Raw genomic sequence first — 18,074 nt, forward strand, 5'->3', positions numbered from 1 at the left:
GATGCTCAATTTTGCCAGCGTCCGTTTTCCAAACCTGTGGTTGTCAGCGGGTTCGACAACCGACATTGGTAAAATTGAGCGTCGGCTGTCAAACCCACTGACAGCCGCTGCTTCTGCCAATAAGGAGACGCTAGAGACGCCGTAGTGTCCCTAGCGCCTCCTTATTAGCGTTGGCCCTCATTTGCATACAGAATTGCACGCCCTGGAGAATGGCCTGGGTGCGGGTCGGGAGAGCGGGTGCTCGCCTCGGAGCACCGGCTCTCCCGCGCATTTTACTGAATTGGCCCGATTATTTGTTGGCCAACCAAGGAACATCTCTTAATTAACTCTGTGGTGTCTAGAAATATGAAGTAAAGTGGAGTCTTAGAAAAGACCTGGCTTGGCCACTGTTGGACACAGGATGCTGGGCTTGAAGGACCCTTGGTCTAACCCAGTATGGCAAGCCTTATGTTCTTAATAGATGTCTGGATTTTATGGTTGGATATTTTATGAGGCATGGGGAGGTTTCTCTTTTCTGTTGCTGCACTGCATACAGTGCTTGTGGTGGTACCAATGTTTAAAGCTTGGGACACTGGAGGTTTTCACAACGGAAAGGGGCCCCAGACAGAGCCTGAGAGGGACAGAAAGTGTTTCCATTGTATTTTGGGTACCGGGGGAGAGAATAAACAATACAAATTAAGCCTTGAAAGAAAACAAAACCGATCCAGGAGAGGGCAGCACAGCAACTACTCGCACTGGTAGAGAAAGAACGAGGGAGGGCGGAAATAGCACAAGGGATCACGTGACAACGCCGCGCGCTCCGGCTCATGGTCTCTGCTACCCCGGAAGTGGATAGTAAACCGGAAGTAGATACCTCTCCATTTTCCTTTCCCCGCCCTCCGCTAGCCGCCATATTGAATACCGAGGGTCCTGTGAAGAGGGGAATTCCGTGCCCACAGGGAGCCGTCCCCCTGGCCCGGAGCCCCGCAGGACCAGCACGTAGCCCCGGTCCGAAACGAGCCGCTGCAGGCCCCGCTCACCCCGGTGGGAGACGGAGCGAGCCGAGCAGGGGAAGGAGCGGCCCAGCGGTGACCCGGAGACCGACCCCGAGAGAGGTAACCGGAAAGAGTCCCGGCAGGGTCTGCGAGCCGCAGCCCTCGGAGCCCTTCCTTCTCTGCCCCCCCCCCCCCCCGGGGACCGGCCTCTTTCCTTCGTCCCCCGTCGCTGCCCGTGCTGTAGGAACCGACGGGGCTCGGCTTCCCCTTGCCAGAGGCTGAAGGGCTGCGGTGGGATGGGGGCAGCGCTCTCCGTGTGACTGTCGGGGCGCCGCAGGGCCCAGAGCTCCCCCCGGGAGGACGGAGGCGAGGGCGGGGTAGCCTACGTTCACTCCTCCTCTCTCTCTCTTGATCAGAAAGTAAAGGTCTAGAGGAGCGGGTGAGAACTACAGGATCCCCATCCTTTTTAGAGCCTGGAGCATCTCCAGTCAGGTGAATTGCGACCCTGGGAGAGGCAGCAGGCGATAATGAGGGACCCGCCCCCCCCCCCTTTTTTTTTTTAAATGAACATGAGGTTGTTCTGATGCTGTTTTTCGCTATATTGAGGGCTCTAATATCGCTTAAGATTTTTTTTTTTAATGAAAGGATCTGCGACTTTGCTTTATCCAACTGGCAGTGAAGCCCAGGGTTGAAGTAGGCAACTACGGTCTACTCTTGGGCGATTGACAAATGGACTAAACAATTAAACAGATCTGGTTTTTAGGCATTTTGGCTATTATCCCAAATGTATGCAGTACATTTGCTGATAAATAGTCAGTGTGGCTTATATGGAAAATCAGATCTGTTTGACGTGAAGACTGGACTTGTGTGGCGCTGTCCTAGTGGTTTCTGTCCCTGTTATAATAATCAGGCTGTTCTGTGGAGGACCATGACCTGGAATAACTGTGGCCACGTGGAGCAAGCACTCGGTTCTGCTAATGTAAATAAAGTATAGTCCATGTTTAGCCCAATAAAATGCAGCCCTTTGCCCTACCATAACATCTACTGACATTTATTTTATTAGGTCATGTAATCTTTTAAAATGTTTAATATAATTTCACAATTTAAATCAAAACGTTTGATAAACAGTAATATAGGAAATCTAAACAATAGAAGTAAATATCACATTAGATGCTGCAAAACTAACCCAAAAAAGGAGAGAAGGGTCCCGGGAAACAAAATTATAGAATAGATAAAAAATCTAGCAGCATATTTCATATTATTGAATGCCATTTTCATTTGCAGACCTTCTCTGGGTTTAAACACTGATGGTAACTTGTCACTTGATTGTGCTATTTCTGCACAATAGCTGTAAAGCATTGGTGTGGAAGAATAGCCTAGTGGCTACAGTAGCAGGTCAAAATCCAGGGAAGTCCGGTTTCAAATCCCACTGATGCTCCCTGTGACTTTGGATAAGTGACTTCACCTTCCACTGACTGAAGCAGAAACTTAAGGACCTATGTACTAAAGGTTTTCTCTCATTTTGTGTCTATAGGAAAAATGCTTAGTAAATCTGGCCTTTAGATTGTAAGCCCTCTGTGGACTTGATTTACCCTACAGTATCTGAATGTAATTTGCCTTGGTTTACCAATGATAAGGTGTGAACTAAATACAAATTGTAGTACAGCTTCAGATTGATTGCCTTGCTTTTGAAAATGTGCTGAAGTGCCTTAAGATGAAGAACACATTCAGGGATGGCAGGAAGAGGGAAGAGCCAGCCCCACCCACTACTCTTGCAGCACATTTTGTCCCTTTAAACTGGAGGAGCAGAGCTCAGGGTTGGTCAGTGAGAGTTGGGTAAGCAGTGGGACCACTGAGGTTGCAGCTCTAAATGTCTATTCATGTTTTAACTAGATGAGCAGCAACAGTAATAAGAGAGCACCAACAACAGCAACACAGAGATTAAAACAAGACTACCTGCGAATTAAGAAGGATCCTGTACCATATATATGTGCTGAACCTCTTCCCTCAAATATCCTTGAATGGTAAGCACAGTGCATGCTGTTCTTCAGTTTCACCGCTGACCACCTGCAATTTCATAAGAAAGGGATTATTCAGAAACTGGGAAACTGTTGTTTGTTTTTCATCTTATGATATTACAAGTTATCCTCTAGCTGCTCTCATTATTTTTCTAGTGTTTTGAAAACCATTTTAGCACTGGTTAGACTGGAGTTGCAGCCCATTTTACTCTTCACTGAGAGTACAAAGAAGCAAGTTATGGACTGGTGTATTACATCACCGGTACAGTAGCCCTGATACTGGAGGCAGGTGCAAGGGCTTCCTGGCTGTATTCTGCTGATTGAATATTCTTGCTGGTTTTTACATCATAATGTGCTGTAAGAAGTTTCCAGCCACTGAAGTCCTTGAAATGCTTTTGGCAGTATCTGGCAAGTTCACTGTCACATGTCTTCTGCATGGTGGTTTTCTGACACTAATGCTTCAAGTTCTGTCCACTGTGTAGCTGGTAGATGTCAAGAAAATAACTCTGTATTGCTAATCTAAAACAGGTTTTTTGGGAAACACATAACATTTTTACGTGTTTTTCTCATTGTGTTAGCCTTCTTGATAGTGGGTTTTGTTGCCAGTACGTTTTCCATCTCCAGCTGAAGTTGTTGGCTGATTATCAGGCTAGTGATGAAGCCTGCTTTTACTGACAGTATTGCATAGCCAAGCTCATTGCTTTCCCATTGTGGGCTCATCTTGTTGCTCCTTTTTCTGTCACCCTTTGCAGGTGCTGATACCTTTTCTTGCACCAGCATAAGAATTTATCTCAACATATGATGTACATGAGCTTTGAGATCACATCTGAAGAAGGGACCTGTGAGCTCTGGAAAACTTATGAACATCTTTGTGTAATCTCAGTTTGGTTCAATTAAGGGGTATCACAGCCTGCAGAGAATTCAGTTACTAATACAGCAGGAGCTTTCACCAGAGAGTGTGAAATCTGTCTTCATGCAGACAGGAGAACTATGAGCATGCACAGCAGCTTTTGAGGAGATTCTTTAATGCAGTTCATGCGATGATTGACACTTTTTTTTCTTTCAGGCATTATGTTGTACGAGGCCCTGAAACAACTCCTTATGAAGGTAAAGATTACCTTATAGGAAATTGTTCTGATTGTATTCACTTAATTTTACAGCAAGTGGAAAACATTTAGATTTTTATTACGGATCAGCTTGCCTGAATGGGTATATTGTCAGTAAATGGATTCTATCTCAAATATATTTCAATAGTACCTTATTCCTTTATTACATTTATTCCCAAACCTTTTCATTCAGAATTTTTTGCAGAATAAAATCATAGGATTCACCACAAAATAATCAGCACTGGGCATCCAGCAATGCATGCCTGAGTGAAAAGCATAATTGCATCCTAGGCTACTGAAAACTACTGGAGAAGTTTGTTGCTATAACCTGTGAAAATAAAAAATTAGTAATTTTCAAAGACTTCCTCCATGCTGCATCAGTTTTTCCTGAAAAGACTTGTGATGACTCTCTCCCATCTAGCACACAAGTTTTGTTTAAAAATTAATTTGTCCAGATGTCTGTCCGTGAAAGAACAGTGTTTTCACTGGCTACAAGGTGAAGGAATTTGAGCCAGCTTAAGTACATAAGAAATTGCCAAGCTGGGTCAGACCAAGGGTCCATCAAGCCCAGCATCTTGTTTCCAACAGAGGCCAAACCAGGCCACAAGAACCTGGCAATTACCCAAACACCAAGAAGATCCCATGCTACTGATGCAATTAATAGCAGTGGCTATTCCCTAACTAAACTTGATTAATAAGCTATCCGAAATGAATATTGCAAGAAATAAATCTGCAAACACTAGGCCTCTGGTTTATGCAAATTTATCTCATGCATATTAATTATGGATACTTTTAAAACCGGACTGGGTCAGACTAGGTTGGGGAGTTGCTATACTAAGACCCATCCACCCATGTAGTCATATCAAAGCTTAGCTTTATGGTTAGTGTGGATTAAAGTCCTGGAGAATTTCTTTAGTTTGTCTCTCTCTCTTGGGACACATTTTCATCTCTTCATATTTCTGTGTTACAGGTGGTTATTATCACGGAAAACTAAATTTCCCCCGCGAGTTCCCTTTTAAACCACCCAGCATTTACATGATCACCCCTAATGGAAGATTTAAGTGTAACACTAGGTAAGGATATGCTTGTTTTTCTAATCTAGACTTTAGCAGTCAGGATTAGCTTTGTCAACTCGGCCAGAATTACTAGAACTAGCCTGTACAAGATTCTTCATCGTCTCCCTAATTAATGTTGTAAAATCTCACACTAAACAAGATTTGATGCACCCTGTTCCTAGTATGCTGTTGGGGTGTGTAGCTGGTCAATCTGTAGAAGTAGAGTGTTGTTCCTGGAAATAGTTTGAAGTTAATAAAATATTTATTCCAAATTAAAACCCATTTGTTTTTACTATGCATTGCTTGAGTTTGATGCCCTGATTCAGTACCTTAAGGTATTATTAGCATGTTCAGTAAAATCTCTGAGTATTTGGGTGCTTTCCAGATAACCAATTATGTTTCTTAATTTCTTCTTTCTCCTTTTTCCCAGATTATGCCTTTCCATCACAGATTTCCACCCTGACACATGGAATCCAGCCTGGTCTGTTTCCACGATTCTGACAGGTCTGCTCAGTTTTATGGTGGAGAAGGGGCCTACGCTTGGCAGCATAGAGACATCTGATTTCACAGTAAGCGCTTACAAAAACTACTGTACAAAAGACATTGCTTTTAAAAAAGATGTACCTTCATTTGAGCCTATATCTTAAACAGAATATTTAAAGACTTAAATCATGGAATGCTACAGAAAAGCAGAGAAGTTTTGGGGGGTGTAAAATGGAAGGCAGACACCTTGCTCTATGTTTGAATAGCACAGGTGGCCTCGGGTTAGGCTTGAACTGCTGCTGCTCTTCTCTTTTCTCGTGAAGCAGGCCATGGGGGGCTCTCTAATGCACTGATTTTGCAGCACTGCAGAGTGACCAGTGGTACCGATCACCTCTGCAGAGCAGTATAATTCCTGCGGCATGTGCGTACGTCCGAGAGGCTGTGCTGCATCTTGCCTCTATACCTGTTACTGTCTGCAGACAGCAGCTGACAGTAGAAGCCTAGTCACAAGGCGGCATTGGTTGTTAATAGCATCTGGTAATATGGACCCTCTATTTTTTCCCTTTAAAAAGAAAAGTGAATGGAGGCCCAGAGAACAGTTAAGTATTAATCCGAAGGTTTGGGGGTTACTTCTATTTAATCATATTTATATTCTGCCACTTCCATATCATGTACAGGGTGACTTACAAATGTAACATTCATAATGTAAAAAGAATAAAACATTACTTCTGTATTTTTTAGAGTCGCCATGTGCTTGGCTGTGCTGTTGCCTGTAAATGTTAATAGACCTCCTCCCCACCATGTGAAAGTTATGCCTGGGCCAAAACTGGTCCCACCATATTATATGGAGTGATCTTGTCTCTGTGGAAGCATAATACTCATATTTAATGAAATTCAGAGCTTTAAGAATTTGTGGCTTTCACTTGCATTTTCTCGTTTTTAATGTTTTACTTTTCTCTACTTCATATTGTCTGTCTCGTTTGTCTCACCAGAAGAGACAGTTGGCAGCACAGAGTTTAGCCTTCAATTTGAAAGACAAAGTTTTCTGTGAGCTGTTTCCAGAAGTAGTGGAGGTAAGTGGTTCCTTTCTATGAACACCTTTGAATTGCTGCAGACGACAAACAAAGTTAGGAATGATCAGAAAAGGAAAACGGAAAATATCATTGCCTCTGTATTGATCAATAGTGCAACCGCATCTTGAGTATTGTGTGCAGTTCTGGTCATCCCCATCTCAACAACTTAGCAGAACTAGAAAAGGTGCAGAGGAGGGCAACAATGAGAGGCTGAGCAGGCTAGGGCTCTTCAGCTTGGAAAAGAGACAGATGAGCGGGACAGGTAAATAGGGGGCAGTTACTAAAACAAGGGAACACTCTGTAAAACTAACCGCCTGCAGGTTTAACTCAAATCATAGAAGGCCAGACATTCAGCTGGCAGATAGCTGAATAAGTAAGACTTAAGTTCAGTGGCAGTAGATAGCCAGACAAGTCACTTATCTGGCTTTTTTTTAACTGGAGAATTTTGTGGTTGGGGTAGTGCTACTTAGCCGGATATTGATATGTAGCTGGATAAGTTGTCCATCTAAGTTGGACCTGCTCAATAGCAGATCTAAACTTAAGACTGATGTAACTTATCCAGCTAAGTTGCAATATATATGCAGGCATTTGGCAGCATAGCCTTGTAACTTAGCTGGCTAGGATTTGATTATTGACCCCAGAAAGTATCTCTTCACTCGATGCTCAATCGACCAAGACACTTTATTATCCAGGTAGACTAAAGAAAGCCATTGCTAACGCTGAGAATAAGAATCAAGAAATAGATTTACTTTTTGGGATTTGCTGGGAACTTCCAGGCAACCTGGACTGGCCACTGTTGGAGGCAGGATGCAGGGCTCGATGGACCTTGGTCTGACTCAGGGTGGCACTTGCAGTCTCAGAAGATCAAATACTAATTGTGTTTATTATCAAAGCTAGAACTAAGCCTTAAAGTCTGTTGAAAGGACAGGAACCTCTCATCAGTGCAAGGCCAACCCCTCCTCTTTTTTTTGTTTTTAAATTCTCCTAGTAGTACCTTCCTGGGATTGATTCTGGTCTCTGCTACCCCAGGGCCCTTTGGCTCAGTAGGTCCAGCTTTGTTTAGGGTGCTGTTTTCTTGCGTTTTGTGTGGCCCTGGGTATATTTTATGAAGCCCTCTTATATAAGGGTGTGGGTGCTTGCCATCAAGCTCCAGCTGAAACAGCTCTGATCTTGGGTAATGACATGGTGATGCAGAGCTTTATGCTTTCGGAAGGCCATGCTGTGAAAAATTCCTCAGTTTACTTGACCAAACTACTCACCCACACTTTGCCACACCCTAAATCTTTTCTCTTACACAGCAGTGCTGCACATTCCAGTGACGCAGCCCTTGAGCCACAAACCAGTCAGGTTGTCGGGATAGCCAAAATGAAAATGTATGTGATCTGTTTGAATATAGTGGAGGCAGTGCATGCAGATAGATTTCATGCACATTCTTTGTGGAAGCTTAAAAATAATAAAAAAAAAAAAATTACACAGCTGGGTTGTAATCCTCAAGGATGGTTTGGGGACCCCCCCTTTCTAGAGCAGTGCTTTCCAAATAATCACTGCCTTGCGCCTACGTCTCTTCTGTCTTGGCTCTGGGCTTGATTTTGGTAGCCTGCATGCTGTAAACCAGTATTTTAGGAAAGCACCAGTACATCCAGTTAACCTGTCCCAGCTGCCAGCCTCAGAGCATGATTGCTTGTTTCCCTGTACGTACCCGGATCAGTCCAGACTCCTGGGTGTTGCCTCCCTGCCAGCAGATGGAGACAGAGAGTCTCACTGACACTGTACATAACCCAGTGTGCCACCCGCAGTTCCTCAGTATTTCTCTGTCTCCAGCAGTTTCCTGTATGTACCCGGATCAGTCCAGACTCCTGGGTGTTGCCTCCCTGCCAGCAGATGGAGACAGAGAGTCTCACTGACACTGTACATAACCCAGTGTGCCACCCGCAGTCCCTCAGTATTTCTCTCTCTCCAGCAGTTCCCTGTATGTACCCGGATCAGTCCAGACTCCTGGGTGTTGCCTCCCTGCCAGCAGATGGAGACAGAGAGTCTCACTGACACTGTACATAACCCAGTGTGCCACCCGCAGTCCCTCAGTATTTCTCTCTCTCCAGCAGTTCCCTGTATGTATCCGGATCAGTCCAGACTCCTGGGTGTTGCCTCCCTGCCAGCAGATGGAGACAGAGAGTCTCACTGACACTGTACATAACCCAGTGTGCCACTCGCAGTCCCTCAGTATTTCTCTCTCTCCAGCAGTTCCCTGTATGTATCCGGATCAGTCCAGACTCCTGGGTGTTGCCTCCCTGCCAGCAGATGGAGACAGAGAGTCTCACTGACACTGTACATAACCCAGTGTGCCACCCGCAGTCCCTCAGAATTTCTCTCTCTCCAACAGATGATGCAAACCTGCAGTTCTGAAACCGAGACAATTTTTGTTTTTTCCTTACGAACTGGGGTTGTTTTTTTTTTAAATTCTGAATCCTGTTGGATTCTCCCTGTCCAGTTGAGGCGGGCTGGGGGTTGGTGACCCTTGTGTGGGCCTGGCCAGTGGGGTGTAAATCTGGTGGTCCAGATCCCTCCCCTTTGTGAGGCCACTTAGTGACTAGAGGCTGTAGGTACCTTTTTTTTGTCTGAGACAGCCTATATAATTTTTTATGTGGTAGGCTCTATCTCAGGTGATGGTACTTTATATTAAAGTTTGGGAAAAATAAAAAGCAGCAGTGTTTGTCCTGGCTGAGCGGCAACCTTCCTCCTCTCTCTTAGTAGTGCGGTAGGTTTGGTTACTTTTTTATTTTTCTGCCGGTCTCTTTTCTGTGCTCATTGGCAGTGGGCACTGATGGGCTGGGGGTCAGCCTGCCGTGCGTGAGGCACAGCTCATTCGCGACTCAGCCGACTCTGTCTCTGTGCCATGTGTACTGAGAGGAGGGGGGCCCTCTGACCATTTGCCTGCCATGAAACAGCGTCTGGGATCCTCCGCTAACACCTCGGCATCGCTTCCCGATCAGTGCAGGAATGGTGGCCATCTTGGATTTATATTCGGCCGTTCCCGTGCTATCGAGGAGGGGAGGGAGCTCCTCCTCACTTGTCACTGGCCCGTTCCGTCTCCGCCCACGATCAGGGAGACTGTGGTGGCTCTGAGGATACTGTCCTGCCGCCCCTTAGTTCCTTGCCAGAGATGGCTGGAACTTTCAGACCTTTCTCTGCTGACTTTGTGCTGCTGCTGTTGCACGATGCTTATCTGGCCAAGCAGCAGGCAGCTTCTGCAACCAGGGAGCACGTTCTTTACCAGCCCAGCCAGCGGGTGGCATATTCCTGACTCAATAGGGTTCCTCTAGCACAGGGCCCAATCGGGTCTCCCTTTGGCTGGTCAAGGAGGGGGTAACTCGGATGATTCGGTCGAGGCTCCTGTAGTGTCGGAGGAGTCTCAGATGCTGGGGGTTCCAGTGGACCCGGGAGACCTGGTCTCTGGAGAGCCGGGTCCAGGGGATGCTCTTGTCAGTCCTGCTGCCTGAGGGCGATGACCCAAAGATGGTGCGTCTTTTTCAGAAAGAAGAGCTCAACGCCTTACTGCCGCTGGCTTTTCAGGTGCCTGGGGGTTAAAATCCCGCAGGTGGACTCTGGTTTGGATGGAGCAGATCTGGTCGTTGATGGGATAAGGGGTCCTCCCACGGCTTTTCCAAATCATAAGTCAGTACAGAAACTAGTAGAAGTGGAATGGCCCCTCCCAATTCTGGTTTAAAGGTGAGCAGAGCCATGGCGCATCTTTATCCGTTACACGAACAGACATTGGAACCTTTTGCTCTTCTAAGGTTCCTTGCTAATGTCTTGGCCGTTACGAAAAGGACTATCCCCGTGGAAGGTTCTGCAGTGGTGAAAGATGTTCAAGATCGTAAGTTAGAGGTCCATCTCAAAAGGATTTTCGAGGTCTCAGCCCTGGGCTTGCGTGCAGCTATTAGTACTAGTTTTATGCAAAGAACATGTCTCCAATGGGTACAACAGTCCCAAGAGAACCTCCCCACCTCCAGCGAGGAGGCAGACAGGGCCGAGACAATTGAAGCGGCAGTGGCTTATGGAGCGGATGCTTTATAATTTGGTTCGTACCTAGTCTTACATTATGGCGCCTGCGGTTTCTACCAGAAGGTTGCTCTGGCTGCGAAATTGGGTGGTGGATGTTTCCTCCAAGGCGTATTTGAGTTTGCTACCCTTTAAAGGTCGTCTTTTATTTGGCGAAGATCTGGAACAATTGATGCAGTCTCTTGGGGACAATAAAATCCTCAGATTACCAGAGGAAAAGCCTAAGGGCAAATTATATTTTTCAGTCACGTTCACAGTTTTGGCTTGATAGGGAGGTCTCCGCTATCCAGACCCGTGTCTGGCCTCCAAAGGCAGTTCTCCTTTTGGGGCCAGTCCAGAGGCTAGTTCTTTCAAAGGGGCTTGAAGGCCTTTCCACAGAGCCGCTGTGGGGGTTACTTCTGGTGTTAAATCCCCGCAGTGAGGCGAGGCTGGTCCACTCCGTCTTTCCCACTATAGGAGGTCACCTAGCGATGTTTTACGAGGAGTGGACCAGTATCAATCAGGATCAATGGGTTCTCAATGACGGTTGCGTGTTAGAATTTGCTTGTCCCTTCCGTGATTTGTTCCTAATCTCCCCGTGCTGGCTCATTAGAGAAACGTGTAGCAGACTGAGATACGTTAAATCGCCTACGTCTCCTAGTGGTGGTGGTTCTGGTTCCCCACAAGGAGCTTTGCAAGGGACGGTATTCCATTTACTTTGTGGTCCCAAAGAAGGAGGGGACTTTTTGTCCAATTTAAGATCTGAAAAAGGTGAAAGCTGCACTCATCCCGCATTCAGAATGGTAACCATGAGGTCCATGATGGCGGCAATTCACAAAGGGGAGTTTCTGGCCTCCCTGGATTTGATGAAGGCCTATCTGCACATCCCCATTCATCAAGCCTTGCAGCTTTTTCTGCATTTTATGCTTCTCGGGAAGCATTTTCAGTTTCAGGCCCGCCCTTTCGTGTTAGCCACAGCACCACGCATCTTCACCAAGGTGGTGTGGTAGTGGTGGCACTCCGGAGGGAGAGGATTCTGGTGCATCCCTCTCTGGATGACTGGCTTATCAGGGTGAAGTCTGAGGTACTTTGTTGCCAGTTGGTTCAAAGGGTTCTCAATCTACTACAGTTGCTTGGTTGGGTGGTAAATGTAGCAAAGAGTCGTCTGGCACCAACGCAGTTCCTGGAGTAACTGGGGGCTCAATTTGACACCATAGTCAGGGTTGCTAGTCCAGGAAAGAGTCTGTTTGGTCTTTCAACCAACTAGAGACCAGAGCGGTCCACTTGGCCTTGCAGGAATTTCTTCCATTGGTGAGAGGCCGGTCGGTGACAGTTCTCTCTGACAATGGTGGCTTCTATCAATCGTCAGGACAGAACCAAGAGTCAAGGCCTAGCCCGGGAGGCACAGAAGTTGATTCATTGGGCAGAACACCTGGAGCATATAAAGGCCTCCCACATTGCCGGGGTCGATAACGTTCAAGCAGACTTGAGTCTGATGGTATTAAATCCAGGCACGTGTGAGTTGCCGGAGTCGGTGATGCGTCTCATTTGTGAACGCTGGGGCTTCCCTCGTGTAGACCTAATGGCATCTCATTGGAATGCCAAGCACCTTGGTTTTTCATTTGGAGGCGAGAGCACGGAGTGGAGGGGGTCGATACCCTGGAACTTGGCTGAGAGAAGTACTCTTGTTTTTCCTCCCTGGCTGCTCGTGGGAAAGGTGTTGTGTCACATAGAAAAACTTCAGGGAGAAGTGATCTTGGTGGCAGGGAGTGGCAACCGCGTCCGTGGTTTGCGGATTTGATTAATTTGACTGTAGTCGGACCGATTTTGCTTGGGTCATCTGAAGGGACTTCTCTGGCAGGGACCCATATTTTCCGATCAGGCTGCTTGCTTTTGAGAGGTGACTGTTAAGACGTATGTGTTATCCAGAGGGGGTTATTGCAAGCCAGGAGAAAGTCTACTAATCTTTCATATGTATAGGTCTGGAAGGTTTTCGAATTCTGGTGCATTGCCAACGAAGTTTGCCGTCTCAGGTCATCAGTCGCTGACACTTTATCTTTTCTGCAGGAGGGTTTCGCCAATGGATTGGCTCTTAGCTCTCTTAACCTGAAGTCATAACTTGTACTTTATCTTCGTGGCTAGATTGATGGGGAATCTATTTTGGCACATCCGGATGTCCTTTGCTTTCTGCGAGGGGTGAAGAATTTGTCCTTCCTGGAATCTTAATCTGGGGCTTGTGAGGCTCCTTTGGAACCACTCCGGAGTGACTCTAAAGATGGTTTTTCTGGTGGTCATATGTTCTGCTAGAAGGATTTCTGAATTACAGGCGTCATGTCAAGATCCATTCCTTCAGATTTCGCAGTCAGGAGTCTGTTTGAGAACCGTCCCTTCCTTTTACCAAAAGTGGTTTCCGGGTTCCATGTGAATCAGACTGTAGAACTTCTGGCTTTTCCCGGGCTGGAGCCCTCTACTCCGCATGCGAGAGAACTCAGGTTGTTAGATGTCAGAAGAGCTTTGTTGATTTACCTCAAGGTAACGACGCTTTAGGAGGTCAGATCACCTGTGGAGCGGTCTGAAGAGGGGCTTGTCAGACTTCTAAGGCTACTATTGTTTGTTGGCTTAAGGAGGCTTTTGGTTCCGCTTACAGTATCGTGGTCGTCCGGTTCCGGAAGGATTTCGTGCATTCTCAGATGGCCTCATGGGTGGAGGTTCAACTCGTTTCCCCACTGGAGATTTGCAGAGCAGCGACTTGGAAGTCGCTACATACTTTTGCTAGACACTATCATCTGGATGTGGGAGATACGGGTTCCCCATCTTTTGGTGAAGGTGTTCTGCGAGCAGGACTCTCCAGGTCCCATCCTGAGTGGGGAGCTTTGGTGCATCCCAGGAGTCTGGACTGAGCCAGGTATCTACAGAGAAAGGAAAATGTGGTTCTTACCTGCTAATTTTTGTCCTACTAGTACCACTGATCAGTCCAGAACCTGCCCAGTCTGTTGAGGGGGGGGGAGAGTTGTCTGCTCATTCAGGGTTTTTGTTTGTTTTATTTTTTTTAAAGCAGAAAATATTTTAATGTTCTCTAATCTTTTAGAAGTTGAGATGTTTTTCAATTTTGTGGTGTTTGACTTAGATATAGATAAATATTGAGGGACTGCAGGTGGCACCTCAGGTTATGTGGCAGTGTCAGTGAAACTTTCTCTGTCTCCATCTGCTGGAAGGGAGGCAAAACCCAGGAGTCTGGACTTATCTGTGGTACTACAGGAATGAAAATTAGCAGGTAAGAACCAATTTTCCTATTTTACTGTTCCAGTTGTCAAGTATTCCACCCTTTCACTTGCTCTACAGAAGAATTAAGTAGCCCCATGCTGTAGCTCCTGAGGTCTATCACATTCTGAATTTGCATTTTATATATTTTATTTTAAAATAGATATGATAATTGGGGCTAATGAACTATTGCAGAGGCATCTTAAGTACTAGGTTTCCGTTTGGGGAAGAAAAATCTAGTTCACTTTCCATTGATTCTTAAGTAAAGTCATTGTGCTGTTTTTTTCACATCCCCTCTATAGGAGATCAAACAAAAGCAAAGAGCACAAGAAGAAATCAACAACAGACCTCAAACTCTTCCCCTTCCAGATGTGGTGCCTGACACAGAGGCCCACCATGGCCAGAATGGTGTGGTACTGCTCAATGGGCACATACCGCTAGCAGCAGCCAATCACCCGGGCCTCCAGCAGGCCAATCGCAACCATGGACTCTTAGGAGGGGCTCTAGCGAACTTGTTTGTCATAGTCGGATTTGCAGCCTTTGCCTACACTGTCAAGTACGTGCTGAGAAGCATAGCACAAGAATGAGAAGCATCCACAGGCAAATTCCCAGCAAAAATCAGAGACCAAAATTAGCTTTAGTTACAAGAAAGGAAAACCGGAGAAGCAAACAGGACTCTCTGCTCTGGGGTTCTGACCGGTCTGTGCTGCTTTGGTGCAGCATTTAAATATTGGCTGGCTCGTGAGTTAATTTTTAAGGGTAAAAATGTTTAATTGAGAGAGTAGGCAACCAGTTTGGGTTTTGGTAGGGAGCAGGTAAGCATCCTTTCCAGGCACCCGTGGTAAACAATCTGCAATAGTCGGGAGAATGACATGCAAGATGTGACATGGAATTCCCCACCCGAGGCATTTAAGCTTCCCCTTCTGGTGGGAGGGGTGGAGAGGAGCACTTAACGTTTTAAGTAAACAAACTTTTACAAAAAAAAAAGATCAGGAAGTTTTTAAAATACAAAACTTGAAGAATCATTATCCAGATATTTTGCATAAATTTTACTTAGAAAGATGTCTTGCTTTGCATTGACTTGGCCAGGTGAAGGTGCTGAGTAAAGGTGAGATCCCTTGGAGCTGGGAGTCCTGCCCTGCCTTTGTATGTGCTTCAAGCAGCGCTTCTCCTGTAAGCACACGGCTTGCTCGTATCCACACTTGTCGTTCCTTGTTGAAGAAGCCAGCAGTGTGTTTCTGGGGTTTGTTTATTCTGGCTAATGGGGGATATCTGCCCAACGTGCAGTCCAGTGTTGTGGTACCTGGGTGATAAGTCTCCACTCAAACCTCTGTCTGCAACAAACTGAGACGGAGACAGGAGTCCTTCTCTGCACCGTGATCGTCAGAGCACTGCCAAAGACAGTAACGAAGCATGGGCCAAATTCACCTGTCTCTGCTTGTGTGCCATTGGGTTGAACTGAGACTCTGCATCCCCAAGGCCAGTCTTGTGTGAAGGACCAGCAAACTGACCCCTGCGTATGAGAGGCGACAGGGTCTCATCATTTGTGCTTGTTGAAAAGTGACTTACTGTCTGTAGTTCATGTGGGGCACCTGTCAGCCGTGAACGTTTTGGTGGCAGCTGACAGTTGCCAGTGGTGGTTGATGCCAGCACGTCATGTCTCTGGATTTTTTTGTTTCTTTTAAATAAATTCCATAGTCCTACACTAGAATAATAAATTCATTTCCGCTCAGATGGAGATGGTTGTGAGTGGGGCAAACGTGCTGTTCTGTTGCCTGACCACAGTGTGTCACTGTTGTACAGCTTGCTGCAATAATAATAATTAAACAAAGACTGGTGTGTTTGTCCAACCTGGAATCTGTCAGGATATTGTGGTTTGATTTCAAAGTGCAGAATGTGATTTTGGCATAGAGGGAATCCCGAGGTGGAGAGAAAAGTAGTAAATCCCCCCTCTGTCTCTGTCAGTGTCTGAGCAGACAGTTGATGGCTTGGACCAGAATGCATCTGCCTCTGGCGTTTGCAGTAAATGTTGTACCCTTTGACATTACATGGATGGCTCTTGTTTTATGTTTGATCTGCTCAAACTGTGCTTCTCAAAACAGCCAGAGAGCTTAATTTTCTCTTGGAAGATGAGGGTCTGCCTGCTTGCCCTCAGACATGAGCAGGCCTGGTCAGACTGAATAGCCTCCTGCAAAAAATAAGAGCAGAGTCTGCACAGGGGCCGGGTTGCAGCCGCTCTCGCACGTGGCTGCCGTGGTACTTGGGCAGAGGTCTTGTGCCTCTTATAGTCTTAGGAATTGTATTTGTGCCGCTGCCCCCCTAAAACCAAAAACATGACTAGCATGTTGATTTCCTCCCTCCCTCACTGAGATTGTCCTTCTGGAACTGGTAGGACTTAGAGTAGAAGTGAACTGTAGACCCATGCATAAAACCACTAGCTAGAAGCTGTATCTTCATTTGTGTACTCATTGTCTGTGGGCACAGTTTGGTGCAGAAATGGTTCTGTGACTCAGCCATGAGTCCTGGGTGTGGTTCTCTAGCGTAGGCAAACCCTTTCCATTGCATTATAGAAGAGTCTTAGCCAGGGAAGGTATTCATTCCGGTATGTGACACAGTAGGACTAGCTGCTGCTTCCATTTTTTTTTGTCTGCATCGTGCTAAGCCAGTGCTGGTTTTACCCTGCTGGCTCTATGGCGTTCCCTAAGAAAAGCAGGGCTTGCATGCAGGGCGTAAACCAGAACTGGATCATCCTGGCAGGGAAGCATGGAGCCCGTACAACTCCCGCAGCTCTCCTCCTTTTTTTTTTCTTTCATGTCTGATCCTTAATAACAGGCTTGCATGCACAGCGATGTGCAACAGGCTGCTGAGATGTTCCACGCTTGAGCTCGCTCAGGTTGGGGGTCATTCTGGAAGGATACAGGAATTCACCGAAGGGTGTGGCATTCCAACCCGTCATGAGGCGCAGGCAATCACGATGAAATTGTAAGATCCTGTTTCACCTCGGCTACCTCCTAGCATGTGCGTCTCTAACCATCACTTACCCTGGTCCTTTTTCAGTTGGGTCAAATTATTTTGTTTTTCCTTAGGATTTTGCTTTTTCTCACAAATTCAGCTGCAAGCTGCCAAAAGTCATTTTGGGGGTTTTTTTGTAATGTGGGTAAACTTGCAGTGAGTTGGATGCCAAAAGGGTTGAAATGCTTTTGCACAGGTTATGAAGAAAACCAATTTCCTCCTCACTCTTGTGACTTAACTTTCAGTTGAAAACATTTCTTCTCAAGTTCTACTGCATTTGCTATTTACTGTTTGAAAGTATCCTTGAGGGCACGCTACCACCGATAGCCCTTAAAGCGGATGCATTTGGTGCCTATGTCCAATCGACTTAAATCAGAACATTTTATATTACAGTGATGGGTTGTGGCAAAGCCTTTGACAGGCCTGCATCCCCCCCCTTATTAAGGATTCTGGATTTATAATGCCGCTATTCATTAAAATTCCCAGAGCCGTAATGCTGGGGAGAGAACCCTGCTCGGACCTCATGCATGTAGGAATGTAATAGTGAATAGCAGCGCACTTATTACTGTACATGTATTTATCCTTTGGTTTATGTCTGTAAACATTTTTGTTTTTGATGGAGTTTCACACATTCCCTTGCTCTCTAATACGAAAGAAATAAAATACAGCAACTGGAATCTTCAGCTTGTGCTTTGAGGTTTTTGGCCACATCCTTTTGTGTCTGAATTGGCCGTGAGCTGTCCAGAATCTTTGGTGCTGTGGATTAGGCAAGCTGAGCTGCCTCCTCCGATGTTAAACATAATCAGTATTGGCTGGGAAGGATGCGAGAAAATGTATTTATAAACTTTTTGTTTGTTTTTAATGTAGATTGCTCTTTAATTTGTGAGGAGTACCAGCTTTCTCCTCTGCTCTCTGGAAAGAGGGCCTGAGATTGTACATTTGTTTTGCTTGAAAATGGTTATGTTTTGTGTCTTTGAAAACAGTTATGACATTTATAGGGGGTCAGCTGGTTGGTGGGATGGATTTGACAGCAGAGACTGGGCAGGAGGAAGGG

The 18,074-nt window shown here is 46.0% G+C and overlaps 1 protein-coding gene across 2 annotated transcripts; it reads left to right on the plus strand.

Moving 5' to 3' along the window:
- Positions 1 to 856: 856 nt before the first annotated feature.
- UBE2J2 (ubiquitin conjugating enzyme E2 J2) lies at positions 857 to 17,703 on the plus strand. Of its 2 annotated transcripts, none has more exons than XM_029578418.1 (7): positions 857 to 1,094; positions 2,868 to 2,998; positions 4,059 to 4,099; positions 5,069 to 5,171; positions 5,584 to 5,722; positions 6,629 to 6,709; positions 14,311 to 17,703. In XM_029578418.1, the coding sequence occupies exons 2-7, from the start codon at positions 2,868 to 2,870 to the stop codon at positions 14,593 to 14,595; spliced, it is 780 nt and encodes a 259-aa protein (XP_029434278.1). In that variant the 5' UTR covers positions 857 to 1,094; the 3' UTR covers positions 14,596 to 17,703. The 2 variants fall into 2 exon arrangements, with proteins under 2 accessions (XP_029434278.1, XP_029434279.1); XM_029578419.1 differs by lacking the exon at positions 857 to 1,094 and adding an exon at positions 3,745 to 3,865 and having other exon boundaries at positions 2,866 to 2,998.
- Positions 17,704 to 18,074: the final 371 nt, after the last annotated feature.

Source organism: Rhinatrema bivittatum, chromosome 15 (assembly GCF_901001135.1).
Source record: "Rhinatrema bivittatum chromosome 15, aRhiBiv1.1, whole genome shotgun sequence".
NCBI lineage: Eukaryota > Metazoa > Chordata > Amphibia > Gymnophiona > Rhinatrematidae > Rhinatrema > Rhinatrema bivittatum.